Source organism: Carettochelys insculpta, chromosome 7, assembly GCF_033958435.1.
Source record: "Carettochelys insculpta isolate YL-2023 chromosome 7, ASM3395843v1, whole genome shotgun sequence".
Taxonomy (NCBI): domain Eukaryota; kingdom Metazoa; phylum Chordata; order Testudines; family Carettochelyidae; genus Carettochelys; species Carettochelys insculpta.
This window is the reverse complement of record NC_134143.1, coordinates 44,796,879-44,822,033: the sequence shown is the minus strand read 5'-3', so window position 1 is coordinate 44,822,033 and position 25,155 is coordinate 44,796,879. Positions and strand designations below refer to the sequence as shown.

The 25,155-nt window shown below is 40.3% G+C and overlaps 1 protein-coding gene across 2 annotated transcripts in view; it reads left to right on the top strand.

Moving 5' to 3' along the window:
* The window catches only part of ADGRA1 (adhesion G protein-coupled receptor A1), a 513,902-nt gene that overhangs the window by 218,641 nt on the left and 270,106 nt on the right, over nt 1-25,155 (top strand). For both annotated transcript variants that reach the window (XM_075000431.1, XM_075000430.1), the window contains 2 exons: nt 3,226-3,297; nt 5,199-5,362. In XM_075000431.1, the coding sequence (XP_074856532.1) occupies nt 3,226-3,297; nt 5,199-5,362 (236 nt within the window). The remainder of the gene's footprint in view (nt 1-3,225; nt 3,298-5,198; nt 5,363-25,155) is intronic.

The window sequence follows — 25,155 nt, the reverse complement described above, 5'->3', positions numbered from 1 at the left end:
GCAAAATAAGTTTGGCAAAGCAGAATGTGAACAATTGTTTTGCTGGTGTTTGAAGTATTAGAGTTGTGCATCTTTAACACTTGAGTCAAACACTGAAGAAAATATTTTTGTGGCAGTAAATAAAACCAGAAAACTCTTGATGGTAAATGATTCAGAAATATTTGTTACCCTAGAGTAGGCCAATTCCCGATCAGCCCAGGTCACTCAGAGGAACTCTGAGAATCTCAGCAAAGTGTTTAATCATGTGCCTCATGGTATGCACATGAATGGTCCCACTGACCTGAGAGTTAGGTAACTGCATGTTTAGGTCTCTAGTATATTAGTCTGAATGCTCTCAACTTCCACTGATATCAACAAGCAAAAGCCGTGTTTAAAAGTTAAAAGTGTACAGAATATGCTTCATCCAAGCCATGTTATACTAAAATCATAGACATAAGATGTTGTGGGGAAAGTCTAGTGCATTCCTCTACATCGTTGTGTTGCTTGTAGTAATGCACTCCAACAGACTTTTTTTTCCATTTCCAGTAGACACTTACAAGCAATACAAATTGCAGCTTTACCAAACTTGGAAGGTGACATTAAACCTCTTAACAGTGACCTTATCTGCTGTTATATTGAGTGTATCGAAAGCTCAGCATGGGGGAGTTCATTTGTCTGAGCATTGCTGAGTTCACTGTTAGGGGATTGCTTTGCAGCAGGGTTTCTCAAATTTCATTGTACCGTCACTTACTTCTGACCACAAAAATTACTTCACAACTGCAGAAGGGGGGACTGAAGACTGATCCCCTTCACCCCTGGTTGGGGCGGGGGGGGCAAAGTCTAAACACTCCTATTGGGTTGGAGAGGGACAAAGCTGAAGGTTGAGGACTTCAGCCCCGGGTGGGTGGGGTTTGTAACCTGAAGCCCTCAGCCTTTGACTTCAGCCCTGGGTGATGGGGATTGGACTTTTGGCTTTGGTCCCAGCAAGTTCAGTGCCACTGCTGTTGACCCCATTAAAACAGGGTCATAATTCACTTTGAATTCCCAACCAGTGTTCCCTGTAATCTTTGAACTTGTGTGCCCACTGAGTAGCAGAAAGCCCACAGCTAAGGTTTTTGTTTCCACTGATGGTGCACACTTGCACATGCATCAGTGAACCCAAAAAAATTCCCACAAGTAGATGGGGAAAAAAAATTGAACATGAATGGAGAAGATTAGAAGGAAAATTTGAGTTTGAGAACCATGGCTGTAGAGTGCAAATAAAATATCAATTTTGTTTTATTGTGTAAATTCGTTTTTCGTCAAAGCATCATAACATTAATATTGCACGCAAAGTGGATAGTCAGTGTGTTGGTTTTTGGCATTTTGATGAGATGAATAAGTAAAGATGAAAAGTTGTTGTTTAATCTGAGCTCTGTAAAAGAGCCTAAAATAGGGTGCAGTTTCTGCTACAGTCTGACAGTTGTATATGCAAGGCACTCAGCACTTCACATAATTTCTAGTAGGATGGAAATAAGTTTTAGCATCTCCTACCTTTAAAGCATTTACTGTATTCAGCTTTCTTGGCTTTTTATGTTATCATCCAACCTGCATATTTGTCATTGGGCTCTGTGCAGCATCCAGATAAAATACCCTAAAAGTAATATCTTTCAAGAATAAATGATTTTTGTAAAATAGTTCCATAAACTTTGTTGACCTGTGATACTTCATCTTTTTTGGCAGGCACTCATCAGGACACATGTCCCTGTACATAATACAATAAAAGTTTTTACTGCAAAGATTTTTATATCGGATTATTTGCAGCTTGCCAAAGACTTCATTTGTTAAAATGGTACTTTTAAATTTAATTCTTATCTTCAGTGTAGTGTGTTTTAGTTTAGTTTAGTAGTTTATTTTGTAGACAGAACAGAAACTTAAATCAGTAACAAAAATCAATTTTTCAATACAACTTATTTTCTTCTTGGTGACAACACATCTTTTGCTGCACAATGCTCCAGGTATGTCAAACTCAAAGCCTTCTGAAGGCCTCATGAACAAAACTGATAGCTTTCATGGGCACCAAAAAAAATGCACTTCTATTGGAAAGTCATAATTATTTATTACAGATTATGTTATCGGTGTATTTTATAATATTTCTCAGGTCTTGTTTGAACATAATAGAATAATTTAATTGAGAATTTAACACTTAATATAATTTTTATTATTTTATAATTTTATTAGTAGCTCATAAAATTTGACAGGTAAATTATTTGCTTGTGTAAATTATTATTTAATGTAAATATCATTTTAAGATATTCTGTGCCCTCAGGCTGTGGGGGTTCCACCAGGGTTTCCCCTGTGGGTTACTAGGGCTAGAGCTGCTAGTGGGGCTCTGTGCCCTGGCCAGCTCCCAGTCCTGGGCCTGCTGGAGTTCCCCTAGACCCAGCTGAGTCCCTGGGGCTTGAGCTCAACGAGGGCTGCTGGGGTTTCCTTAGGCCTGGTTGGATATTTTTGGAGTGTAAGATTTCACAGCTAAAGACCTGCTTCGTCAGATGAACCTCTCTATGAACATCTGATGAAGCAGGTCTTTGCCCACAAAAGCTTATGCTCCAAAAATATCTGTTATTCTATTAGGTGCCACAGGATGACTTGTTTTTCCATGAAAAGTGATCATCTGAATAACTAAAATCATGCCGGATTACGGATGTTGCTGGACAAGAAAGCTCTGGACTAGAAAGGTTCAACTTGTAATTAGTCTCATTGTACACTTAAAACACATTTAGCATGTTCTGTGAGCTTCAAACACTTCACAATATTAAATCAATCATTTTTGGGGAGTCTGGATTAGTTTGAAGTGTCATGTTACATGTTAGATTTAAAATAGAACAACCTAGCTCTGACATAGGTCTAACTGTTGATATCGCTATGCCATGACTTCATTTTTAAACTCTTAAAATATCACTGGAGCAATAACACCTATGCATATCTGTTTATTCGAAGATACTGCAAAATAGAAATGTATCTGCTGTGAAAGGAAGTTGAAAATAGGGGTGTGCTTTGCTTTATACATGTGTATGTATTGTCTTTCATCAAAAAAGGAATGTGAAATCTTAAGAAAATGTATCTTATTTCTTCTTTCTGTGGAAGAAAGCAGCAAGGTTTTAACTTTTTTTTCTTTTTTGAATTAACAGAAGAAATTCTGCCATTTAATTTAACTGTTTTGCATATTTTATTTGTTATAGTAACTATGTATTGTTTCTTTCATAGGAATTTATCTGGGAATATTTTTTCAAGTCTCATGAATGGGCTTTTTTCTGAACTATTAGCTCTGAAAGCCTTGTAAGTATGGCTTCATTGTTATAAAATTTGATTTTGGATGCCATACAAATTTGTTATGGCTATATATGGGTATAGAATTGTAGGTAAGATATCTGTGGTGTTATCGAGTTTTTTACATGTCAAAAGAATCGTGGTTTAATAATCAAGGCTGAAAGTACATATTAACTCCTGTTGATACCATAAACAAGTGGTTCACAACTCTTTTTCATGAACCACTTGAAAATTGTTGAAGGTCTTGGTGGGACACTTAATGATCTTTCAGAATGTTGTTTGTACCATTACCTAACTTGTAAAATGCTTTTTTATAAAAGTGCTATATAAAGAACTAATTATTTTTGTTGTACAAATAAAGACACAACTCATAATATCAGCAGTCATACTTGTCTAATATGATGGATATGCCTGTCTTTGCAAGCCGGTTCAGGGCAGTCAGGTGTAATGTTTCTCAGCTTTAGCCTTAGGTCTGATTCAGCATTCACCATGCTTCTTTATTTGGACTTGAAGGCAGTATGTGGTAAAAGTCCTATAGATATGCAGTAGTAAACGGCATCAGAAAATGCTCTGCTTTACCTGCAGTTCTGGATACTCCCCAGTTCTTGGAATTGAAAACTCAGGGAATATCTTTTAAATTGTGACTGAAATGTTTTATTGCAAGAAAGCTCCATCAGGTGCCCTTGAGCTTTTTTGATCAAACCAGAGGGCAGCTCACTGATTTCAATTCTGAAAGGATTTTGTATACAGTTGTTGATTCAGCTTCTGCTGAAAAGTCATCTTCAAACTGTTGCTTCAGAACAACAAGATGGTCTATGATGTATGGTGTTTTGTTTTTTTTTTGTCTTTTGTCAAGAACCAGTTCATTTTCAGACGGAAAAACTTCCAGTGCTGGAACCTGAATGGAGCTCATGGAACACCAGTGGACTGTGGACCACAGTTACCTTTTTCCCCCTTAGACCTAATTTAAGAACTCTTCAGAACAAGCATGGCAGAACTGTGGTGTTAATTAGAATGGGCTTGATTTTGTTGATTTCTAATGACTTAAAGTGAACTTCCTTTTTTAATGATTTTCCTTGCTTTTATGATAATGGGGAAAAAAAAGAGGAAAAATAAGCTAGTACTAATTTTCACTGAGAATTCCTACTAATTTATTACAGAATGCATTACATATACAGATGAGAGTTTTTTTAAAAATACATAAATATTTGTGTGGTTAGAGTACATCAATACGGAAAAACAAAACAAAATGAAAAAGACCCATAGCACTGTTTCAGAGCCCAGCTTAACTGACTTGGGCCTACAGGGGTTGGGCTGCAGGGTTAAACATTTCAGTGTGCACACAGACTCAGGATGAGATCTCTGAGAGCTACTCCCAGCAAGACTCAGAGCTCAGGCTTCAGTCTACCCAGATATCTACAATGAAACTTTTAGTCTTGTATCCCTAACCTAGTAAGTCTGAATCTGCTGCCACAGGCTGGTTGTGGTAATGCCAAGGGTCTTTTATTGCGATGTAGACACACACAAAGAGGAAATTTTAATATACAAAGTAATAGTTTCAGGTAATTTCGTTCAGCATGCTTGTCCAGGTTTCAACTTTGACTGCAAATACCGATACAACATTAACTGTAGTGGCAATAGTGTTACTGTAATTACATGCCTATGAAATATGGTAATCCTAATTCTCATGGAAGTAAGGGTGTTACATTGCACCTAAGAATAGAAGTGGGCATAGTATCTTGGAATACATATGGGTTGGGGGAATGTATATTATTTGTAATGCAATGCCTGTCTTTGTTTAGATGTGGGAATCTAGTTATCTGTGAATCTAATTTTGGACTGTATACTTGAGTGCATTTTGCAAAAGTGCATTTTGTTCATTCAGGGTAATTTTTTTTTTGTCTTCCTAGACATTTCAACACTGATTCACTCATCTGTGACTGTAATCTAAACTGGGTTTTGCAGTGGGCTAGAAATGCCTCAGTTAGAATAGCAGAAGAAACAGTTTGTGCTTATCCCAGTTCTTTACGAGGACTGGCATTTCATAACCTGAAGGAAAACCAGCTGATATGTGGTGAGTAACATACTAATTTAACATTATGAATTGAAGAGTATTTGCTAGGAAAAGGTGTAAACTGATGAATGAATGCCAAACAGCATGTGCCAATGAGTCTAGCCTTCTCATGGGTGCAAGAAAAACACGGTGCAGAACACAAAAAGCCAGCACAAATATTGAAACAGAATAGAGCCTGGAAAAAATAGATATGCCTTGTCTTGCATGAAACAGAATATGTAAATCACAGAAACTGAACTGTCTTGTCCCATATATAAAGTAATATTTAATTATAGTATGAAATAAACATCAATCCATCATGCTTGTTCTACATGAAAAGTGTATTGCTGCAGGGATTAACAGAATATTTTTTTAGGACACCTCTCTTACGTTTATGAACCTGCACAGTATACTTTACAACTGGGCACTGGAGAGGAATAGATTTTTTTTTCTTTTTGTACATTGAGGTGAGTTCAAGTTAGACGAAATTCGTTATTTGATGATGTGTAAAGGAAATAGCTCTTTGAAAAAGCTTTCCCACCATAACCAAAGCAAGAGGGGAAGGAGGAAGTAAAACAGAATAATATGAATGAATAAATAAATGATAGATCAAGTTGAGCATCTTATGCCAAGGGGGAGACTGAAACAGATGACTCAAAGCAAACATCCCAAACAGAGGAAAAAGAAGTCAAGCAGCACTTTAAAGACTAGCAAAATAATTTATTAGGTGAGCTTTCATGGGACAGACCCACTTCTTCAGACCATAGCCATACCAGAACAGACTCAATATTTAAGGCACAGAGAATGAAAAACAGTAAGCAAGGGGGACAAGTCAGAAAAAAATGATCAAGGTGAACAAATCAGAGAGGAAATCTCTGTTATTATTCAGAGGAAATAGTAAATCAGAAGCACTCAGATACCAGTGATGGTCTTAACAGAAAATCCTGATACCTAGAGAAATATCATTTCACATCCCATTACATACTAATATGGTCTTTACAAGGGCTTTCTTAAATTCCAGTGGATTACTGTAATGCTGTAGATGCTGCATGTATTTTAAAAACATAATCCAAAGGTCACTGTACAAGCTGTATTCTGTGTACATCCAGACTGCAGCTGAGAACTACAGGCCACCTGAATACACACTGGGGTAGATAATGTGAGCCACTGGTGCTACTTCCATATATCCTATTGTTTTTAGCATGCTGGCTCAAGTAGAGCTAGCATTTGTCTGTCTACATGCAAGAGGAAACATGCTCCCTGGCGCAGTGTTGATTTACCCTTATACTAAAAAACATAAAATCAAAGGGGAGCTAAGGCTAATTTCTTCATAGGCATCTTATTAGACCTAGACCCCCCAACAATAACAAAAAAACATTTCCAGTAACTTTTTATGGCACTCTTATGAGTAATTAAGCTAAATGATAGCAGTGGCCACAGCTGCTTATAGAAATTGGGCAAGCTGGCATCAAAGTAGATTTTAGCCTGGATGTCCTTTGATACGAGTTCATTAAATTTGCTTTTCATTTAGGTTTAATCATTTTGTCTTGTTAGAGTAGAGTAGAATTCTGTGTCGGATTCACGTACTTAATAAAAATATATTTTCTAATTTTTTAGATTCGAGCTTCTGTTAGGGTCTTCTTCATTAATGAGTAATTAATTAGCATTAATTTGTGTCTCTTTCGTCTGAGTGAACAGTGAGACTCATTCCACTTTACTTGGAGAGATCTGTATTTCATGAATCTCCTCATTTTATGTTTCACAATTTCCTAGTTGAGGAGAAAGTGACTTGATATTATGCAACATTACTTTTGCTGATCCCTTCATGTATGTGGAGGTACTAACTTAAATGTTCAATCTATCTGGTTAAGCATATTTCTGTTTACCAGGTGTGGAGAAAATTAATGTTTTAATTATTTTCTTGTCAAGGCTTTTGCAGACTTGCAGTAATTTAATGTTTCCCTATGGTGATTCATATTCTTTCCATATCTATACTTCATGAAACAAGTGAACTGTTGTTGAGATACATCCAAATATGTAATATTCGTGAGAATAAATGTGTAACAAAGGGCGTAAGTGACATTCTTTTATAGTCTGGGGTGGCCGTATGACATGGGGACAATATTCTACACTTCTTCATGAAAAGCACTGTTTAGATTTTTCATTCTGGACCCCTATTAGTTGAGGTAACAGGATATTTTCAAGGGAGAATTCATTACAGCTATGGAGAGGGAGGACCTTACAGTGCTCAACATAGACTTCACTGCCAGGAGGCTTTTCCAGTTGTTCCTATTCAGTTATCCTCTGGTAATGTTGTGTGGAGTCAGGGGTTGCTGTTGGAAGTCACATCAAAGCAGGGGGACTGGCAGAATTGCGGGCCCATGTGCAAGGTAGGGGGGCTCCAGGCGGAAGGAGTGGGGTTGGAGGTGGTCAACCCTCAGTGCTGCCCAGATTGTGCCGCTCCTACTCTCACACCCTGCTCAGCTTTTAGTACTGCCCAGAATGTACCATGCAGGGTTCCAGCAACAATTTAAAGGGCTCAGGGCTCCAGCCACCACTGCTGCTACAATAGCAGCTGCAACAGGGAGCTCGGGTCAATTGACCCTTTGCTCCTTTCATTGTTAGGCATCAAAGTCAGAGTCTGACACCTAGTCAAGGTCAAACCTGAATCAGTGTCAAAAGCCATGTCAAGGGACAGAGCTAGAGTTGGAAACTGTGCCATGGACTAAGCCAGAGTTGTGGGTAAGACGCCATGCTAAGGGTCAAACCAGAGTCAGTAACCAGCGTTAATATGAAGAAGCAGAAACTAGGAACAAAGTACAATAATAGGAGCAAGGAATGGGAACCACGCAAAGAGGTAGGAAATAAGACCAAGGTGTTGTAACAAAGAGCAAAGGCAGAAACCAGGTCTGTAGAAAGGAACTTAGTCTCCATGGTCTGGCCAGCAGCAAGCATAGCAACTCAGGAAGGGGATGGAACAAGAACAGGAAGCATTAAAGACAATGATGTCCTTGCACCCCCTCTGCTGCTAATTTCCTGACAGTGCTGAGTCAGTGGATGTAGCTTCAGGTAGTGGGGCACTGGCTGTAGTTCCCTCATCTGACCCTGCAGTGCGGTGGTGCATCCGATAAGTCTCTTAGCTGACAACCTTGTACTTCTGGGTTCATGATTCCTGACAGCTAGATGGTTTATGGCTATGATATGAGGTCCTGAGAATTGCAAGAACAAAGTACTAGGAAATTATATCTCTTTTCTATTAGATCTAAAGATGATAAATAAATATATATTTAACATGTTTTAACTTATACCAATATCTTGGCAGCATTAAAAATGATACTGCACGTGGACTGTTCATTTTTTATCATTATCAACAACCATTGGCTTAGCACCTGTTGGTGAGACCCCCTCACTATGTCCGACCACCATTCCCTGTCTAATGCAGAGTGGCTTAGTTTCTGTAGACTAGCTCTGTACCAATCTAATATATCATCTACTACTTTTTGATAGTTTGGGTGGAGTAGAACTGTATGAGTAATGGATTTTTTATGGGAAAAAGGATTCTTTCAAAGATGGGGTTTACTTTTGAAACAGCAGTGTCTACACTGCTTTTCTTCTTTCGAAAGAAGCTACTTTGAAATAAGAATATGCAAATGAGGTGTCAGATATGCAAATTTGCACCTAATTTGCATTTTTATTTCCCTCATTTGCATGCTTCTTTCAAAAGAGCATTGCAAGTGTAGACACAGCCAATGTGTTTTAACCAGCCCCACTCAGGATATTAAGCTGTGTGGGTAGAAACGTTAAATAAAAATGTGTGTAGACACCATAAACCTAGAGTATATGCTTTTGTGTCTGTGAATGGCAAGAACTGTGGTAAGTAGTGTTGGTGGCAGCATATATAAACTGTACAAAAGAGACTGATAATTTACTAAGCAGTTTGTGCTGGATTTGAATCATAGTAAGACTGATTATGTTAAATTGGTGTTGTGAATGTACTTGTTGATTGGTTTGTAATTTACATATAGCTTGTAATTGACAGTAAACCACACTTGCTTTTCCAATGGAATGAAGTGCTTCACATGTATTGTTCCTGGAGATTTATAGCCCTAACCTGCAGACTTTATAGCGGAAATGGGCATGTGGCCTGTGTAAAGTCTGTAGGGTTAAGTAATTGTGAGAATTAGACTAGAATACACTTTGAAATGGATTAATACTAAAGACTACAAAAATTCTCTTAATGAAGCCCAGGCTGAAAAGAATGAGAGAATATACCTCGTCTAAGTGCCAACATTTGAATGATTTTCCAGTCTGTACAGTTTGCAAACTACCTTAATTTTAAATGTTAACTCATGGGTTGAAATTAGGAAGTAGTTATGAAGTGTTGTCTGAAACGCTTTCTGTTGTTGTTTTTGGAGGAGTTGGGATGCCTATTAAGCACTTACCAAAATATGTCTTACTCTTTGTTGTGTACTTTAGAATCCAATTTGTTAAAGTTTCATATGACATTTCAATGAAATCTTTGTGTCATTTCCTTAGGAAAAACACACATTTGTTAGGGAATGATTTGTGAAATAGTTCCCCAGCCTGTCTTTTGCAGTTGCCTTCACTTCACTATCAGAAGTATTCATCCCCAAGAGGAGCAGAGTCAGGTAGAGAGAAGTAAGGACTTTGTGCTCCGATGCACTCTGCTTATAAACACTAAAATTGACTGTAAGAAAAAAAATTGTTTACATACTTTTTCCACTTCGAGTTGCCCAGAATTCTTAATCATGTTAAGACTTGTTTTGTTTTACGTCAGAAGGACACCAAGTCTTTTCATCATTCCTTATCCACTGTGACATTTTCCAATCTTTGTTTCTCTCCTTTAGTGTCAGCAACATACTAAGGCATATTTCTGTCAGGTCACTACACGGCTTCCTAACTTCACTGAATAAAAAGGGATATACTGCAGTTGTACAGATAATACCGCGGTTCAGAAAATAAAAGACAGCTGAGTCAATTTTAGCTCTGGAATATTTATATATATAAAAAAAGAGAATTTCCTTTTAAGTATTATTCTATCATGAAATATTCACCTATTTAAAAATTACTTCTTTTCCTCCAATGATGTATTTCTAATATGGCAGTAACCCTTTTTCCTAACTGTATTGATGAGTGATTCTCGTGCTAGATACGTTGAGTTATTTATGATCTTTTATTTGACATGCGTGCATGTTATTTCAACTTTGTCTCTTAAACAACCTGGCTTCATAATTAGAAGATCCTTGGAGAGCACGCACTTTTCAAATGATAAAATCAGAGTGATTTATGAAGGTAATGTTTAATTAGAATAAATCCTTTTAGCACTGAACTTCAGTCCTGAACTTATTAAGAATTGAGGGCATTTTTGGTGTCTTGTAAAATCAGCAACTTGACAAACTGCTGGAAGTGGTGGTTTTAAAGTTTTTAACAGGTGCCATAAATTAATTTTCACTTGTGCAATTAAATAATGGTTTTAGGTGCCCATAAGTAGATTTAGGTGTCCTTCTGGAAGATTAGGCTTGCCTTATATCACATACAACAGTAAAAGTAGCTTGAAAGTAGTGATGATTTTGTCCCAGTTTGGGAAGTTAATAACTTTCTTATATAATAATGGCAGTTAACATTCTCTTTTTCTGTACCAACCCCTGCTGCATGGTCCTTCTAATGCTAGATTTCTCCAGGGTTAGCACACCAATAACTTCATTCTTAGAATCATACAATCGTAGCACTGAAAGGGTCTTCTACTCCCCTCCCCTACAATCAAGGCAGGACATTCTTCTGAAAAGTTAGTCATTCGGGTCAGTCTTTCTACTCTGCAATAAATCTGATATAGTGCAAACATTGGCGAAGGAGAAGAGAAATTGGCACAAAAGAAAGACCTTCAGTCTCCAGAGGTTTCAAGCATGAGTGCCTTGGCTTGATACCTCCAGAACCCAAGTACCTTTAACCAGGACAGGGAGAACACAGAGAGTGAGGCGTGCTGACTATCCAGGAAAGTTTCCTTTAATCTTAATTTGGCTACCTCTGCATTTGAGACTATAGTTCAGAACTTCACACATGTTACACTGGTTTAAAATACTTCAGAATCCAGAGCTAAATGTATTCTCTTTAGCCTGGTAAGCAGCAGTTACTACTGATCATTATCAATAGTCTAAATTAACTGATTGAGAGATATTGCAATAAAGCAGCCATCCTGATATTCTGTGTCCTGGTTACACAATATTCTGCACGTTACACTTATAGAGCACCTTACACTGAAGAATTTTGAAATGAGTCTGTAAAAATATCATGACACGGCTCCATGGAACAGCAGTAGCTGACATGGTAACTGTTTGTGCTCAAGACACTGCACAGCAGTGGGGACAGGAGAAATTTCTCAGCATGAGAAAGGGGCAAATTCTTACTGTGACAGGACTGTCAAGCGTTACACATCTCATACCTTATTAATGCATGTGGAAGTTCTGTAGGGCATTCCAGGAGCTCAGCTGGATCCTCGTGCATCCATCTGGGCTGTGTGCAAGTGGACTAGTTGCCTCTGTGTTTCCTTTCTTACTGATTCCCGTGTTGGATCTTGGCATGAAAGGAGCAGGTGGCAGCGGCATCAAGAAAAGAGAGTGGTAGTGAGCAATGGGATTGTAGTGGCATAAGATAGTGGCAGTTAGTGTTGCCTCCAGATTTCCCAATCAGACCTTGCTACTTTTGCAAATGGTGCCTAGCCAGATCACAGCCTGGTGAGAGACCCAAATGTCTGTCCACAGCAGAAGCCAGGATGAACTGCAGCTTCTGTCCCAAACACTCTAGCTGCATCCAGTTCCCACTAGAGGATTCACAGCAACCTTGGCATCCTTCAGACACTGGGCAGCACGCACTTACCCACTCATCCCAGACAACCACCAGTACCCCTGGTATAGGTGCCAAATTGTGCAGTTTTATGTCCTACTCTCTGCACTGCTTGATTAGCTATTAACTGTAAGCTGCTAAGAGTCTCCCCTTGTTTTCCCCAAAAATTAAATTGCGAGTCATCCTGATTAATTCTCAGCCAATGCCTACATAAAGGCTCAAAGAAAGGTTTTATAAAGAGTCATGGGAAATTTTCTCTAGTCTTCCAGTTTAACTGTATCCTAAACCTGTTTGGACCAATGGAGGTTTTGTCTGCCCCTGGGGAATCCTCAGATGGTATAGAGATGAGTTGCCATGAGCTCCAGAGCATCCCTGCATGTTGCTAATCCCCAGCTTCTTTAATGTGTGGCAGAAGACTGCCTTAGCAATGCGAAGCAGAGGACTCGAGGGAGGAGGGAATCACAAGAGTGGCATAAAACCAGCTTTGCTCTGTTCCTCCTTCAGAGACCCTGTTCCTGTTGGATCTTCTTACAGATTGGGGCCTTTTGTTTCACATTTCACTTGGGATTAAAATGATTACAATCGACCATTTCATATTGTTTGTTCATATAGACTTTTCAGACAGCTTCAGCTATTTTACAACTGATTTTTCTGAAACTCAGTAAAGCATGCAGTACACTCTGAGAACTTTATTCATGTTAGACTTCATGTTAGCTGTTTCAACTGTTTCTTACGCCACCCTAAATTAACCATGACAATTATGTTATCTGGGAAAGTGGATTTTTCGCTCTTGCCACACTCAGCAGTGGGTGAAGGAGTCTGTCACAGGCAGGGGCACTGCCTCATGCTGGTACAGTTGGGGAACAATTTCAGCTACCTTTCCAACTCCATTACACAAACAGAAGTTCAGGGCTAGAGGAGAGACTGTCAGAGAACTGAAAGCAGGAGAATGTGTGGGGCAAGGAAGTACTCCAAACCCTGCTACGTATCAGAGGGGTAGCTGCGTTAGTCTGTATCTTCAAAAACAAGACGTCCTGTGGCACCTTATAGACGAAGTTATTCTGGAGCATACGCTTTTGTGGGCAAAGACACGCTTCATCAGATGCATGATGTACATGGCACATATCACATTAGTAGATGTTCAGGTGAAAGTGCTCCTGATGGTATGGGTGATGTGGTTAAGTCCCGTGATGATGTCGCAGGTGTAGATATGTGAGCAGAGTTGGCAGCGAGGTTGGTTGCAGAGATTGGTTCCAGGTTTAGAGTTGCTGTGGTGTGGTCTATAGTTGCTGATGAGAATTTGTTTAAGGTTGGTGGACTGTCTATAGGTGAGGACAGGCCTGCCTCCCAAGGTCTGTGAGAGTGAAGAATCATTGTCCAGGGTGGGTTGTAGATAACTGATGATGCGCTGGAGAGACTATAAATTGATTTTTATCAGGAGTAGCAAACTGTTTTCAGGTTGGGGCCTCTGGCCTGTAGACAAATCAGGTAGGGTCCACAGAACACCTCACTGATTTGGTTCCTGACGATATGGGGCCCAGGCTATGTGGTCTGGGCAGGAGGGAGAGTGCAGGAGAGGCTGGGAATTGGGAGTTCTGGGTGGGAGGAAGGGGGCAGGAGGGGGCTGGAGGTGGGTGATCTGGGCAGGAGGGTATATAGGGGAGGATTGAGGGGTCTGGGCAGGAGGGGGTGCAGGACCAGGCTTGGGATGTGGGTCTAGGTGAGAGAAGGGGTGCAGGAGCATTTGGGGTGTGGAGTCTGGAAGAGAGGGGGCAGGGCAGGGGAGGGGCTGGGATTGGGGGGGTCTAGATGGGAGGGGACGCAGGAGCTATCTGGGGCTGTAGGGTCTGGGTACTGGGAATACTTACCTTTCCAGCACTCCCAAATACACATGGCTCTGCACTCCCTGCTCTTGGGCACCACGTTCCACTGTTCTGATTTGCTGGAATTTCTACTGGCCAATCAGACCAATGGTAGGAAGCCTCCGGCAGACTGCCCAGGCTGCTGCTGTTCTGTCCAGCCAAGAGAACAGCAGTGACCAGCAGTGGCGCCCAGAGCTACTTCCTGCCCGCCCCTGCCCTGGCAGAGCATGCCCCTGGCCATGAGGCTCAGGGCTCCAAACCTTCCACTCGGTCATGATCTGGATGCCATGGAGGGGAGCCCTGAGATGTGAGATCCACATCCAGAAAAGCTGCAGTCCACATCTGGACTGTGGGCTGGGGGTTGCCCTCCCCTCATTTAAATCATGATGATGAAGACCTTCTCCTGCAGTTCATTGTTGATTTATGCACCACTTCGAATAGTTCTGCTCCAGCTTAAAAAATTTACTTTTTGTGAGGCAATCAAACCTGGAAAATGTCAGTACAGAAAGTGCAAGTGTAACCTATGCACCTCTGTGTCATTCACTGTCCCAGGTAGTGGCACTTAGACCATGTCACGGAAAAGGCATGAGTGTCCTCTGTAGCCTAAGATGAGAGGGTGCTGGCTTTTAGCTCAAACCACAGAAGTGCCTGCACAGAGGTCCCCGGTTCAAGTCTGCCTGTGAGCCGTTAAATAAGTTTTAATAAGTAACTGGGAATATTGGCCACATCTACACTACAGTAATTTTTCAAAAGATGATCTTCTGGAAGATGTTCTTTTGAAAGAACATGTCCAAAAGGCCCAATCTTCCAAAAGAACTTGCTAGTGTATGTGTGGCCACTGTTTCTAGGCAGCTTTCAATGCCTTACTTCCCAATACTACATATATGCTGTGTCTACACTAGTCCCCTTTTTCAAAGAGGACATGGTAATCAGCGTGAGTGGGGAAGAATAATGAGGAGCTGCGATGAATACGCAGCAACTCATTTAGTTAATTCTTACCACAGCAACTTCAAAGTTGATAACTTCAAAGTGCCGGCATGTTGTGTAGCTGTGGGCACTTTGAAGTACCTGTGGAACTTCAAGGTGCCCTTACTCCCAAAATTTGTTCCCAAAATAGAAGGCAATTTTTTGGGAGTAAGGGCATTTTGAAGTTGCATGGGTACTTCGAAGTGCCCACCGCTACACGGCAGGCTGGTGCTTCGAAGTCATCAACGTCAAAGTTGCCGCAGGGAGAATTGGCATAATAAGTTGCTGGATATTCATCGCAGGGGGCTAGTGTACATACAGCCGTAGAGTTGCATAACTGCTCATGCACAATATGGAAAATTGTTCACCTAGGATGCATATGCAGAGAGTCCTAGTATGTAAACAGGGCACAGACTTAGAGGGGCCAGAGAGAGACATGTTGTTCCCACCCCTGCGGGACTGACTTTTCCATGGCTTGTCAGTCACACTGCTGAGATCAAAAGTACTGCACAGTACACATTTCCTTCAATGAAATAGGATGGGATAGCTCTTCTCGCAGAGTGCAATTCAAATTTGAAAATGGTAATGCAGAATGCAATATTGATTGTCTCTCAAAATCTTCTCTAGCATCTACGCTCAATTTACTCCCAGCCCTGCATACTGAACATAGGGTCTACAGCTCATGCTGTTATTTCATCTCTTAGTAACTTTTCATACCCATACAGTGTTTACTCTCTTTGGAATACAGAATTAGTTTCATTTTTACAACATACCTGTAGGTGCCCCCATTTTACAGACAGAAAACATACTGAAACATGAAGTGACCAATCAAAGTCCACTCAGGAAGCCAGTGTTCGAGTGTGTTTCTTTGGGCGAGGCTTTTATACATCAATTCCACCAATAAAGGTTCTGCAGGCCAGATTAGGTCCTTACGTGTAACTTTACTACATTCACTGCTTTTTGCACAGGTGCAGCCAACTGCAATTTAACCAGAATTATAGAATCTCTTTCTGCTGTGTTAGCTCTGCAGAGATAACAGGACTAAATAGAATGAAATTTTGGTTCTACAGACGGCCATTATGGCTCTGCAGGTACACAGGGAGCCTTTCCCTTAAGTAAGAAGCTGCCATATTTATACAGTCACTTTTCAGAGTAGAGCTGCCTATTGAGGAACAAAAAAACCCTGTGGTTAATTTTAAGATACTGCAAAAACAACTTCCCTTCACATTACTGCTGACCAGAGAATCTGTATTAAGGAGGGTGTTGTTAAAATGATTTGGAATCCACATTTCCCTTGCTGGTAATATGAGGTTGGTAGAAAGGAGAAGCCGTTACTTTAATTGAGGCTCCCCCTTCTCTTGCGAGCAGCATGGGTATTGTTCACAATGTCTTTATCATCAGCCCAGTAAAATTTTACTTGTTTATATGCATTTTTATACATCTTGGCTGGTGCATTTTCTATAAATGTTGAAATCGGAGACTGACTAGGATGTCATTAAACTGAAACTTGGCTCTACTTCCCTGTTCATTCTGGTTTCTGCCTCTCGCTTTGGCACCACACTCTAAACAGAGTCCTGTGTCATTCTCTTCAGTACATAAAGTGGCATTGACCTACTAACACTTTTTCCATATTTTGCAGGTCCTACATTCTTTTTTTTTTCCACTTCTGTGTAGTCCATGTCACCAAAGATAATTTGATTTATCAGGAATTCAATTTTAAAATTTGTTTTTTTTTCCTAGTCTTCCTCCAATTTTTCATTTGTCTTCATTATTGAACATATTCCTTTACTTGATCATGCCTTCCATTTTCTTCCCAGTGAACTCTGCCATGCATATTTCTTCCCACTGAGACAGTGGAGCTTTCCTTATAAGTACATGCTATGCTCAGTATGCATATGCAGTTCAACTAGAATGGCCCATTGGCAATATGACAAATCAGTTAATTAACAAGAAATAAAATACCAAACTGTGGTTTTCATGCTCCCCCAAAGTTCACAGTCAGCTATAATGAGTTGAATAATACACAGTGGTTTATTTTGAGGCATAGTCATCAAAACAGTTGCACCTATGGAAAGCTCAGTACGCCACATACAAAAACCCTGGATTTTCTTCTCACCAACATTACTACATCTACCCCATCCAAACTGGGAAAATAAGCTCAGGAAATTTCATAAGGGCAAGAATCAAAGCAATGACTGGTAAACTGGACAACAGAAATTCTATGGAGTGGTAACCCCAAAATAGACTTGCCGGCTCTTTTGCTATGGGAAGTTATCTTGTCCATACTGTAGTAGCTCGTACGTGTGTAAGTCAGAGTTAGGCAGTGGTTGTGACATACCTACTGTTCCTCTGGTCTTGCTCAAATGTCTCCAGCATGGGTGTAGGTCACCCTTACCAAAGAAAGACAGAATGCTAGGTTTAGAAAATGTTCCAATATGTCTGCTTCACTGGGACAGCTACTGAGCTTGAACGTTTTCCCCCTCTACTTACCCAGTGGGAGAGCATATTTGTCCATTAAAAATAGATTAATGCTTAATTTATTCACATACAAAGAGCTACATTTGAAATATTTAAAATGTAATTAAAATTCAGAGCTATAGTTGCATTCTGTGATGTCTGTCACAGGCATTCATGTGTTTTATTGCATAAAGATAGATGGTTTTCCTTTTTAATTTCTAGTGCTGTCTTCCCCTACCCACCTTTAAAGTAGAAAGTTAAAAATGAAACCAGATGAGAAATGTAATTTGAATATTAAGCATTAAGTCAAAGATTGGGTTTTAAAAGTACAAGCAGTAAATTATTTACTTTATTTGTGGTCTGAATATCGTTCTAAGGTTATTAAGAGATTGTATGTATGTACATGCATACATATGTGAAGTGGGGTAGAATTTCTGTTGCCCTAAAGAGATGTAATGAATCGTTTATGCTTTTCCAATTTTTTTCATATTTCCGACACAAGATCTTGTGAATTGAATGTCATATCATTTCTGTTTTACTTGTCTTCATACTTAGATTAAAATACGCTCTTATAAAAGCAACAAAGGGTCCTGTGGCACCTTACAGACTAACAGAAAAGTTTTGAGCATGAGCTTTCGTGAGCACAGACTCACTTCATCAGATCTGATGAAGTGAGTCTGTGCTCACAAAAGCTCATGCTCAAAACTTTTCTGTTAGTCTGTAAGGTGCCACAGGACCCTTCGTTGCTGTTACAGATCCAGACTAACACGGCTACCCCTCCGATACTTGGCTCTTATAAAAGGACTCTTTAGCAGTATTCAAACTCACCACTGTCGTACTCAGTGTAGAACATAGTTGATCTCTCTTCCCTCTTTGCTCTATGTTTAAACCAAAAGTAATCTGGAATTTAGGATCTGAAAAGGGTCATTTTTATTATAACGAATATAAAGAATACAGCCTACAGTCAATAAAAAAAACCTATTTTTATGTAGAAATGAGGTAGAGAAATAAAGAAAAAAATATAATTATTATAATGATGGGTTAGACCTTTGAATACATGTTGTAATCAGTGATTTCGGTGGTGCTGCACTGTAATCATCATTTTGTGCTGACAGAAGAGACAGATAGGAAATTATTGTAAAATACTCCAGCAACTCTTGATCTGAATGCCTGTAGCAGAGTTACACATCTCTTTTCCTACAGGTGGTACTGAGTCTCAGTTTTTGGAGGGTGGGTTGGTTTTTATGGAAGGCGAGCCCACAAAACAAAACATTTTTCATTTGGTAAGAAATGCTTCTTCTTTGATAGTTATCTGTAAGTATTTTTAAACCTTATTTGCATTGTAGAACTCAGGAATTGGGCTCTAAAAGTTTGATGCAACATCTTCACAATATTAGCTTCACAGATTATGATCTATTTATCTGTCTTCAAAGATAAATAATAATCTCTTGGGCACAATTTATTCATTTATCATAGCATTTTTGTATTTTTTGTAAGTGCTATGAAAGCACTTCACAAAAAATAACTGGCAAATAACTAAGAGTGACCCTAATTACTTTTGAATGACCCTTAAATTACTTCTGAATAAATTCTTTCCTGTTCTGTGATTTGCTTAAAGTGTACAATTTGAAAATATGGGTGTTCTGTCTGTAACTAAGCACTTCAAATTGTGCAAAAATTCAAAATTGAGGGACAGATTATAGTTTCAGAAATAAGTTTTCTCCATCTGCAATGCTCCTATTGCTATGCAGGCATTTTACAACTTGGTATATAATGTCTAAGCCCGACACACTCTTTCATGGTGAGTAATGCTTGCATCTGTGATTAGTCCCTTTGAAGTCACTGAGGTGTTCTGCATAAGAAATAGATGCAGGATTGGGCTCAGTTATTTGAATCAATATTATCAGCAAGAGACAGCTGAGGATTAAAAAAACTAACCATAATAATGAAAAACAGATGTTCTAAAGCAGTACCAAAAATACATCTTCTATGCTTTTGCAAATTATATTCATAAGTAGTTAACTCTGTTTCAGTTCAAAAGTGGGTGTGCACAATATTTTGTCAGGTTGGCCAAACCAAAAATTTACATTCTACAAGAGTTCAGAAGGTGGCAAGGCTGTCTTAGAAATTAGCAGAAACCAGTAGCAGGTTTAATTCAGCATCACTTGGCATGTTTCCAAGGGTTTGTAAATAACGAGAAAATGAACACGGGATATTTGATGTCTAACTAAATATTATGACATCCAGCTGTCATCAAAGGTTTACTTTGTTTGGGATCTTTAACTTAGAAAATGTGTTCAGAATATTTGGTGCTTATTTCATTTTTGGTCTAATTTTTGGCTACCAAGGTATGACACATAAAAGCATCTAAGTCCAGTTGTGAAGGAAAAAGCAAATTAAAAGTATCGCTGGCCCAACACGACTCTAAATCCATAAGCCATGCAAGTTATTTAGCTTGGTTTATGAAATATTGATGTTATATTTCATGCTCTGTTAGTTGCCTTGTGACAATATGTCACTGCACTAATGAACACTTCAATTCAACTTTACCATGTACCCTCAGTAAACAATGATCACCGTCACAGAAAGCACTTTATAAATTAAGTATGATACTTTAATAAATTGCTTCTACTGATGGTATGTTTAATTTGTATGGATTCTCTTCAGTTATTTCTCCATTGGTGCTTGCATTTTCCTAAGCTGTCATTTCATTCAGCCAGGCCTTGGATCAACTCCCATGCCATGTCTTCTTCTAATATATGCCTCTTGATACCATGCAATATCCTCGTAGTAGTAGTGGTGCTATCCCTTGAATGAGTTGTTAGATTGCTTCTCTGTATATAGTTTTAGCTGTTCAGATCTATATTGAAAAAAATCCTAGTTTCTGATGGCCTATCCAGATGTGTAGGCAACCAGGCTGGATTTCCAGTCTGTCCCCCTTCTAAAAGGGGGTTAATTTTCTCAAACTTCTGAGGCCCCAGAAGGCTGCTCCCTGGGCAAGTCCCTCACTTCTCTTCTTGGAGTGTTCCCTTCTATCTGACCGTGTGTTTACTGTTTTTTGTTGTTGTTTTGTTTGTTTAGTTTGTTTTTTCTCCAAAACCAAGTCCTACTCCTACAGCTTCTGAAATGCTACTGAGCTGACTGAAGGGGAGGCTTTTAACCAGTTCTAGCAAGTCCTTGATTGGTTCCAGATGTTCGAAGCAACCTATCAGCTGGTTCTAGCTGGTCCTTGATTGACACCAGGTGTCCCATTCCACCTAGCTGTGTCAACTGGTTCTAGCAGTTTCTTGATTGCCTCCCTTGTCTCCACTTGTCAATGTGTATTCTTGGTTGACCCCAGGTATTTTAAGGGAAACAGGGACTTGTTTAACCTGGTGCTAATATACTTGCTTTCTACTACTTTCTTGTAGCCATCTGGCTTAACCCTGTCCCAGTACATAAGACAAGTTCTTAATGACCAAAGCATGTATGAACTGTGGCTGAAAGCACTTTTGTTTACTTATACTCTTTCTCTACTACCAGAATTTAATCCATGACTCTATAAAGGGTTTTTTTTAATATGCCTTGAATTTGAAAGTTACTATGTAACAGAAACTTATGTAACTTTAAGCAATATCTGTCCTTGCTGCCTGTTAAAAATATGCTTTAAATTTATGCTTTAATGATTATAGTGTGGAAGCACCTAAAACCCACAATTGGGTCTGGCCTCATTGTGCTAGGCTCTGCATAGGCAATGGTGGTCCCTGGCCCAAGGAACTTACAGTTGAAAAGACAAGGCAACAGGTGGATGACATAAGCCAACAGGCCAGTGTGTGAGTAAAGGAAAATTGGATAAAAGCTGTAATCACTATCTACTTAGGAATTCTTAGGTTGTCATTTTCTGTGGCTATAGTTACACTGCAGCCATATATTGAGAGAAGTCAATGTCAGAAGATATTTTCCAGTAAAATCCTTGTGAACAGATCGCAGCCATACAGTACAGCAGCTCAACAGAATGAGCCGTTCTGCTGACAGAAAGTTGCCAGACATCCTGCCACTTTCTTGACAGGACAGGTTCCCGGAAGCCCTGCACGCAGGTTTGCATGGCCGGGAAGCCCTTCTAGGCTCTCCAGCCAGGTGTGCCATTAAAGGATCCCCTCCCTCACCATGGCCAGTGCCCACCCATGCTGAGCATTGCAGATGGTGGTTGCACATGCAGTTCCCACCTGTTGGGGCCCCACCCAGGCCAGTCTGATGAGTGATGCGGTGTGCCCTATGTGCATCTGCCCCATGCCTGGATCTCATCTTGGAGGCCCCCCAAGAGGTCCAGTGATATCTGGGGTGTGGCCTCACTTTGGGGCCTGTGATGATGACCAGACTTCTCTGGTTTGACTCCAGGTCTGATTCATTTCCCAGCTGGTGCTCCTCTGGGGCATGCGGCTGATCCACTGCCAGGTCTAGATGACATGGAGTGGCTGCCTTGGCTGTGTCATACGGCTTGACTGTCAGGGTGTCGTCACCTCCCCCCTCCCCAGAGCAGCTGGTGGAGCTCCTCATAGTATGGACACGTGGATGTCCCTGCCTCCGCCCCAACCATTGTCTGGCACCCCAGGCCTTCATGTAGTCCTGGCAAAGCTCTTTCATCTTGGCCGCACTTGTTCCATGGTGTGGGCCAGGTGCCTGTGCCCCGCTAGGACTTTGCCCAGATGAACGTAGCCAGGGTGTTCCTGTGTTTTGCGCTGGGGTTGAGGATGAGGGCCTCATCGCCTCAGAGGGCATGAGGTCCTGCAGCTCGGGGTCTGTCCAGGAGGGAGCTTGCTTTTTTGGCCCCCAGGCTGGTTTCTGGGAGCCTCACGGCACATCTTGCGAGGGACTGTGCGGGAGGGATCTGGGGAGGCCTGGCTCATACTTTCAGGGCTCAAGAAGTTGCTGCCACCATGTGGTGCAGACAGGATGTGGCTCTGCTGCATGCATGGGCCAGCTTTCTGCCACCGGGTTTCTGGGCTCACCTGTCTATTTAAACGTAGCTGGAGGCACTGACCATAGAGGTCAGATTGCTGTGGGGATGGCATTCTGGTGCTCCAGCAGGCTGGTGCCATAAAGGTCCTTACTGTCAACAAAACTCTTCCACGGGCTGTTTACACGCTTGTTTTGTCCACAGTAACTCTTGACAGAAGCTTTTTGCCTTGAAACTTTGAGGCACAACACTGCCAGCGAAAGTATTGGGTTTTGCTGACACACTGTTGACAAAGCCCATTTTATGTGTAATTGCTCTGGAGTTTTGTCCGCAACATTCGCTAGTATAACCATAGCCTGTATGTATTATGGCAAAGGTCAATTTTGAGAAGGAAGATGGAGGATAAGATGCTGACCTTACAGATTTGGCTGGGCTCTTTCGCTGTTCATAGGAAGCAGCGTTAGAGGTAGTGTTACTTTCTTCTAACACTGGAAGAGGATTTTTATTAGAAAAAAGAAAATCATATTATCCTTTGTGGTCCTCTGCTTCTCTCTGCCTCACTGCAGAGCTTCTGCCTGAATTATTTTTCCCCATTCTTGTTCTCCATTCTCTGTCCAGCCTCCTGTCATAAATTTAAAGCTGTAGTACACATTCTCATAACACATAAGACAAGTGTTGTACTGGAACCCTCAGGGCAAGAGATGATGAAGTAGACAAAGAATAATATGGAAATACACAATAGAAGCAAAAATTGACTACTGTAACAATGACAGAGGAGATTGCAGTAGGAGACAGACAATGATGGAAAGCAGTGATGAGGGCTCTCTGTTCTTCATGGAATAAAGAGGGAGAAGAGAGCACTACATAATGATTATGTACAATAATCTGTGCATAGAATATGCTGACGCACAATGGTACAGAACTTTAAATATATGTAAAAAGAGGCAGGGGGGACCTGTGCAGAGATTCAAGTGTGACTGGGCATTGTATCTAACATAAATTGAAGTTCAGCAGATTAATGTAATTAACTTTCAGGAGTTTAACCAGTGACCTCAAGAAGCAGGGGCTTCCCAAACTCAAAAAATAAAATTCTTATTAATTTTAATTGTGTGTATGACAAAAACATAAAAGAAACTGTGAAGTGTAATTACATGCAAATGCGTGTTTCCTGGAGTAAGCATATGCAGTATTCCTATTACCAGGCCATATGTCAAGGGGGAAACAGGTATCCAGCTATAGTGAAAGAAGGAAAGGAGACATTTGACAAGTGTTTAATCAGGCCACAGCTTTATTATTAAATGTCTGAGACTACCTAGCAGATAAGAGTGTACAGTGCAGATAACCCCATGTTTATTCCATAATTCACCACTGGGCTTTAACTGACTTCCCTTCATTTTCCATCCAGGTCCCTCCAGCAAATCCATTGCTGGGATATCACCATCCATCCCACCTTGTAGGAGGGTTAAGGTGTGTTATAATAATATGAGTTGACCCCCTGCCGTACTAATCAGGCCCCATTCACTCATTTACCAGATACCTCTTTTAAATTTCTTTCCAAACCATTTATCCTGTCACTGTGTATGTTTCGCGTGGAGTATTTGCAGTGAACATCTGCCCTACACTTAAAAAATTAGTGGCAACATATCGCCTACCACCTTTCCTGCCATGAATGAGCAGAGCCCACCTGATCCCATATGGGGGAAGGTGAAAAAAATCAGCTCCACCTAGCCCTATATGGTGGCAAGGGAAAAATTCCTTCCCACCCACTTCAGCAAAGGGGTAGTTAACGTAACACCCACAATAGGCCTAAACCAGACCTGGTATTTTACCACCTGAAGTGGAGACGAGTGTTCCTCCTAGCCTCCTCCATGCAGAAGGGGGAGTTAGAGAACAGGGTTGCCCCTTTAAATCCCTTATTCCCAGGGGATGAGTCTGTGATCAGCAGTTTTCCATCACTTCCCACCTCCCATCTATAAAGTATAGTTCACTTCATTCAGCCAGTCAGCCAGCCAAATACTTTCCTATCTGCTCTACCCCCGCCCCCACTTAAAGGTGCACGGCAGTCATTGATTTCTCTCGTGAAGGGTGGAAAATTAAAGCGAACACCTGGGAGACAAGGGGATAATATTAAACAATGTTGGTAAATGTTTGCTGGTACAGGGGAGGGAAATTAAAATAGTATAGGAACTCAAGGTAAGAGGATTGTTAAAATGAGGGAATGGCATATATTAAAATGGGGAGGAAAAAGTTTGTTAGCTGAAGATAAGAAGTATGAAATAAAGTAGATTTTTGATTCTGTTTCCAAAGTTTAAGTGAATTCATCTAGATATACAAAAATAGAAAAAATACTCAGTGTAATAAACCGTCAAGAGAGTGTTGCTAAATATGTGAATGACCTTTTTTGGCCTCTTGGAATAACTCAGTAAAATCATGAATCATTTCAGCATGATGCTGATGCATTATTCGTAAACTCACTTTACATGGGAAATTCTGTAGGATGCTGCCAATAAATAAAACCATTTGCATTTATTTCAGAGGGAATTGTAATTGAAGAGAATGAGTGAGGCTTATGCATAGTGCATAACAAGTTCTGAATAACATCATCACAGCCAACGACATGGACATTATTATGAATGCCATTGTTTTATTAGAATTAAGGGCTTAACTGGCAAGGTAAAGTTAAATCATTTTTGACACACAGACAGTCATTCTTTACAAAAAGTGCTTACGTA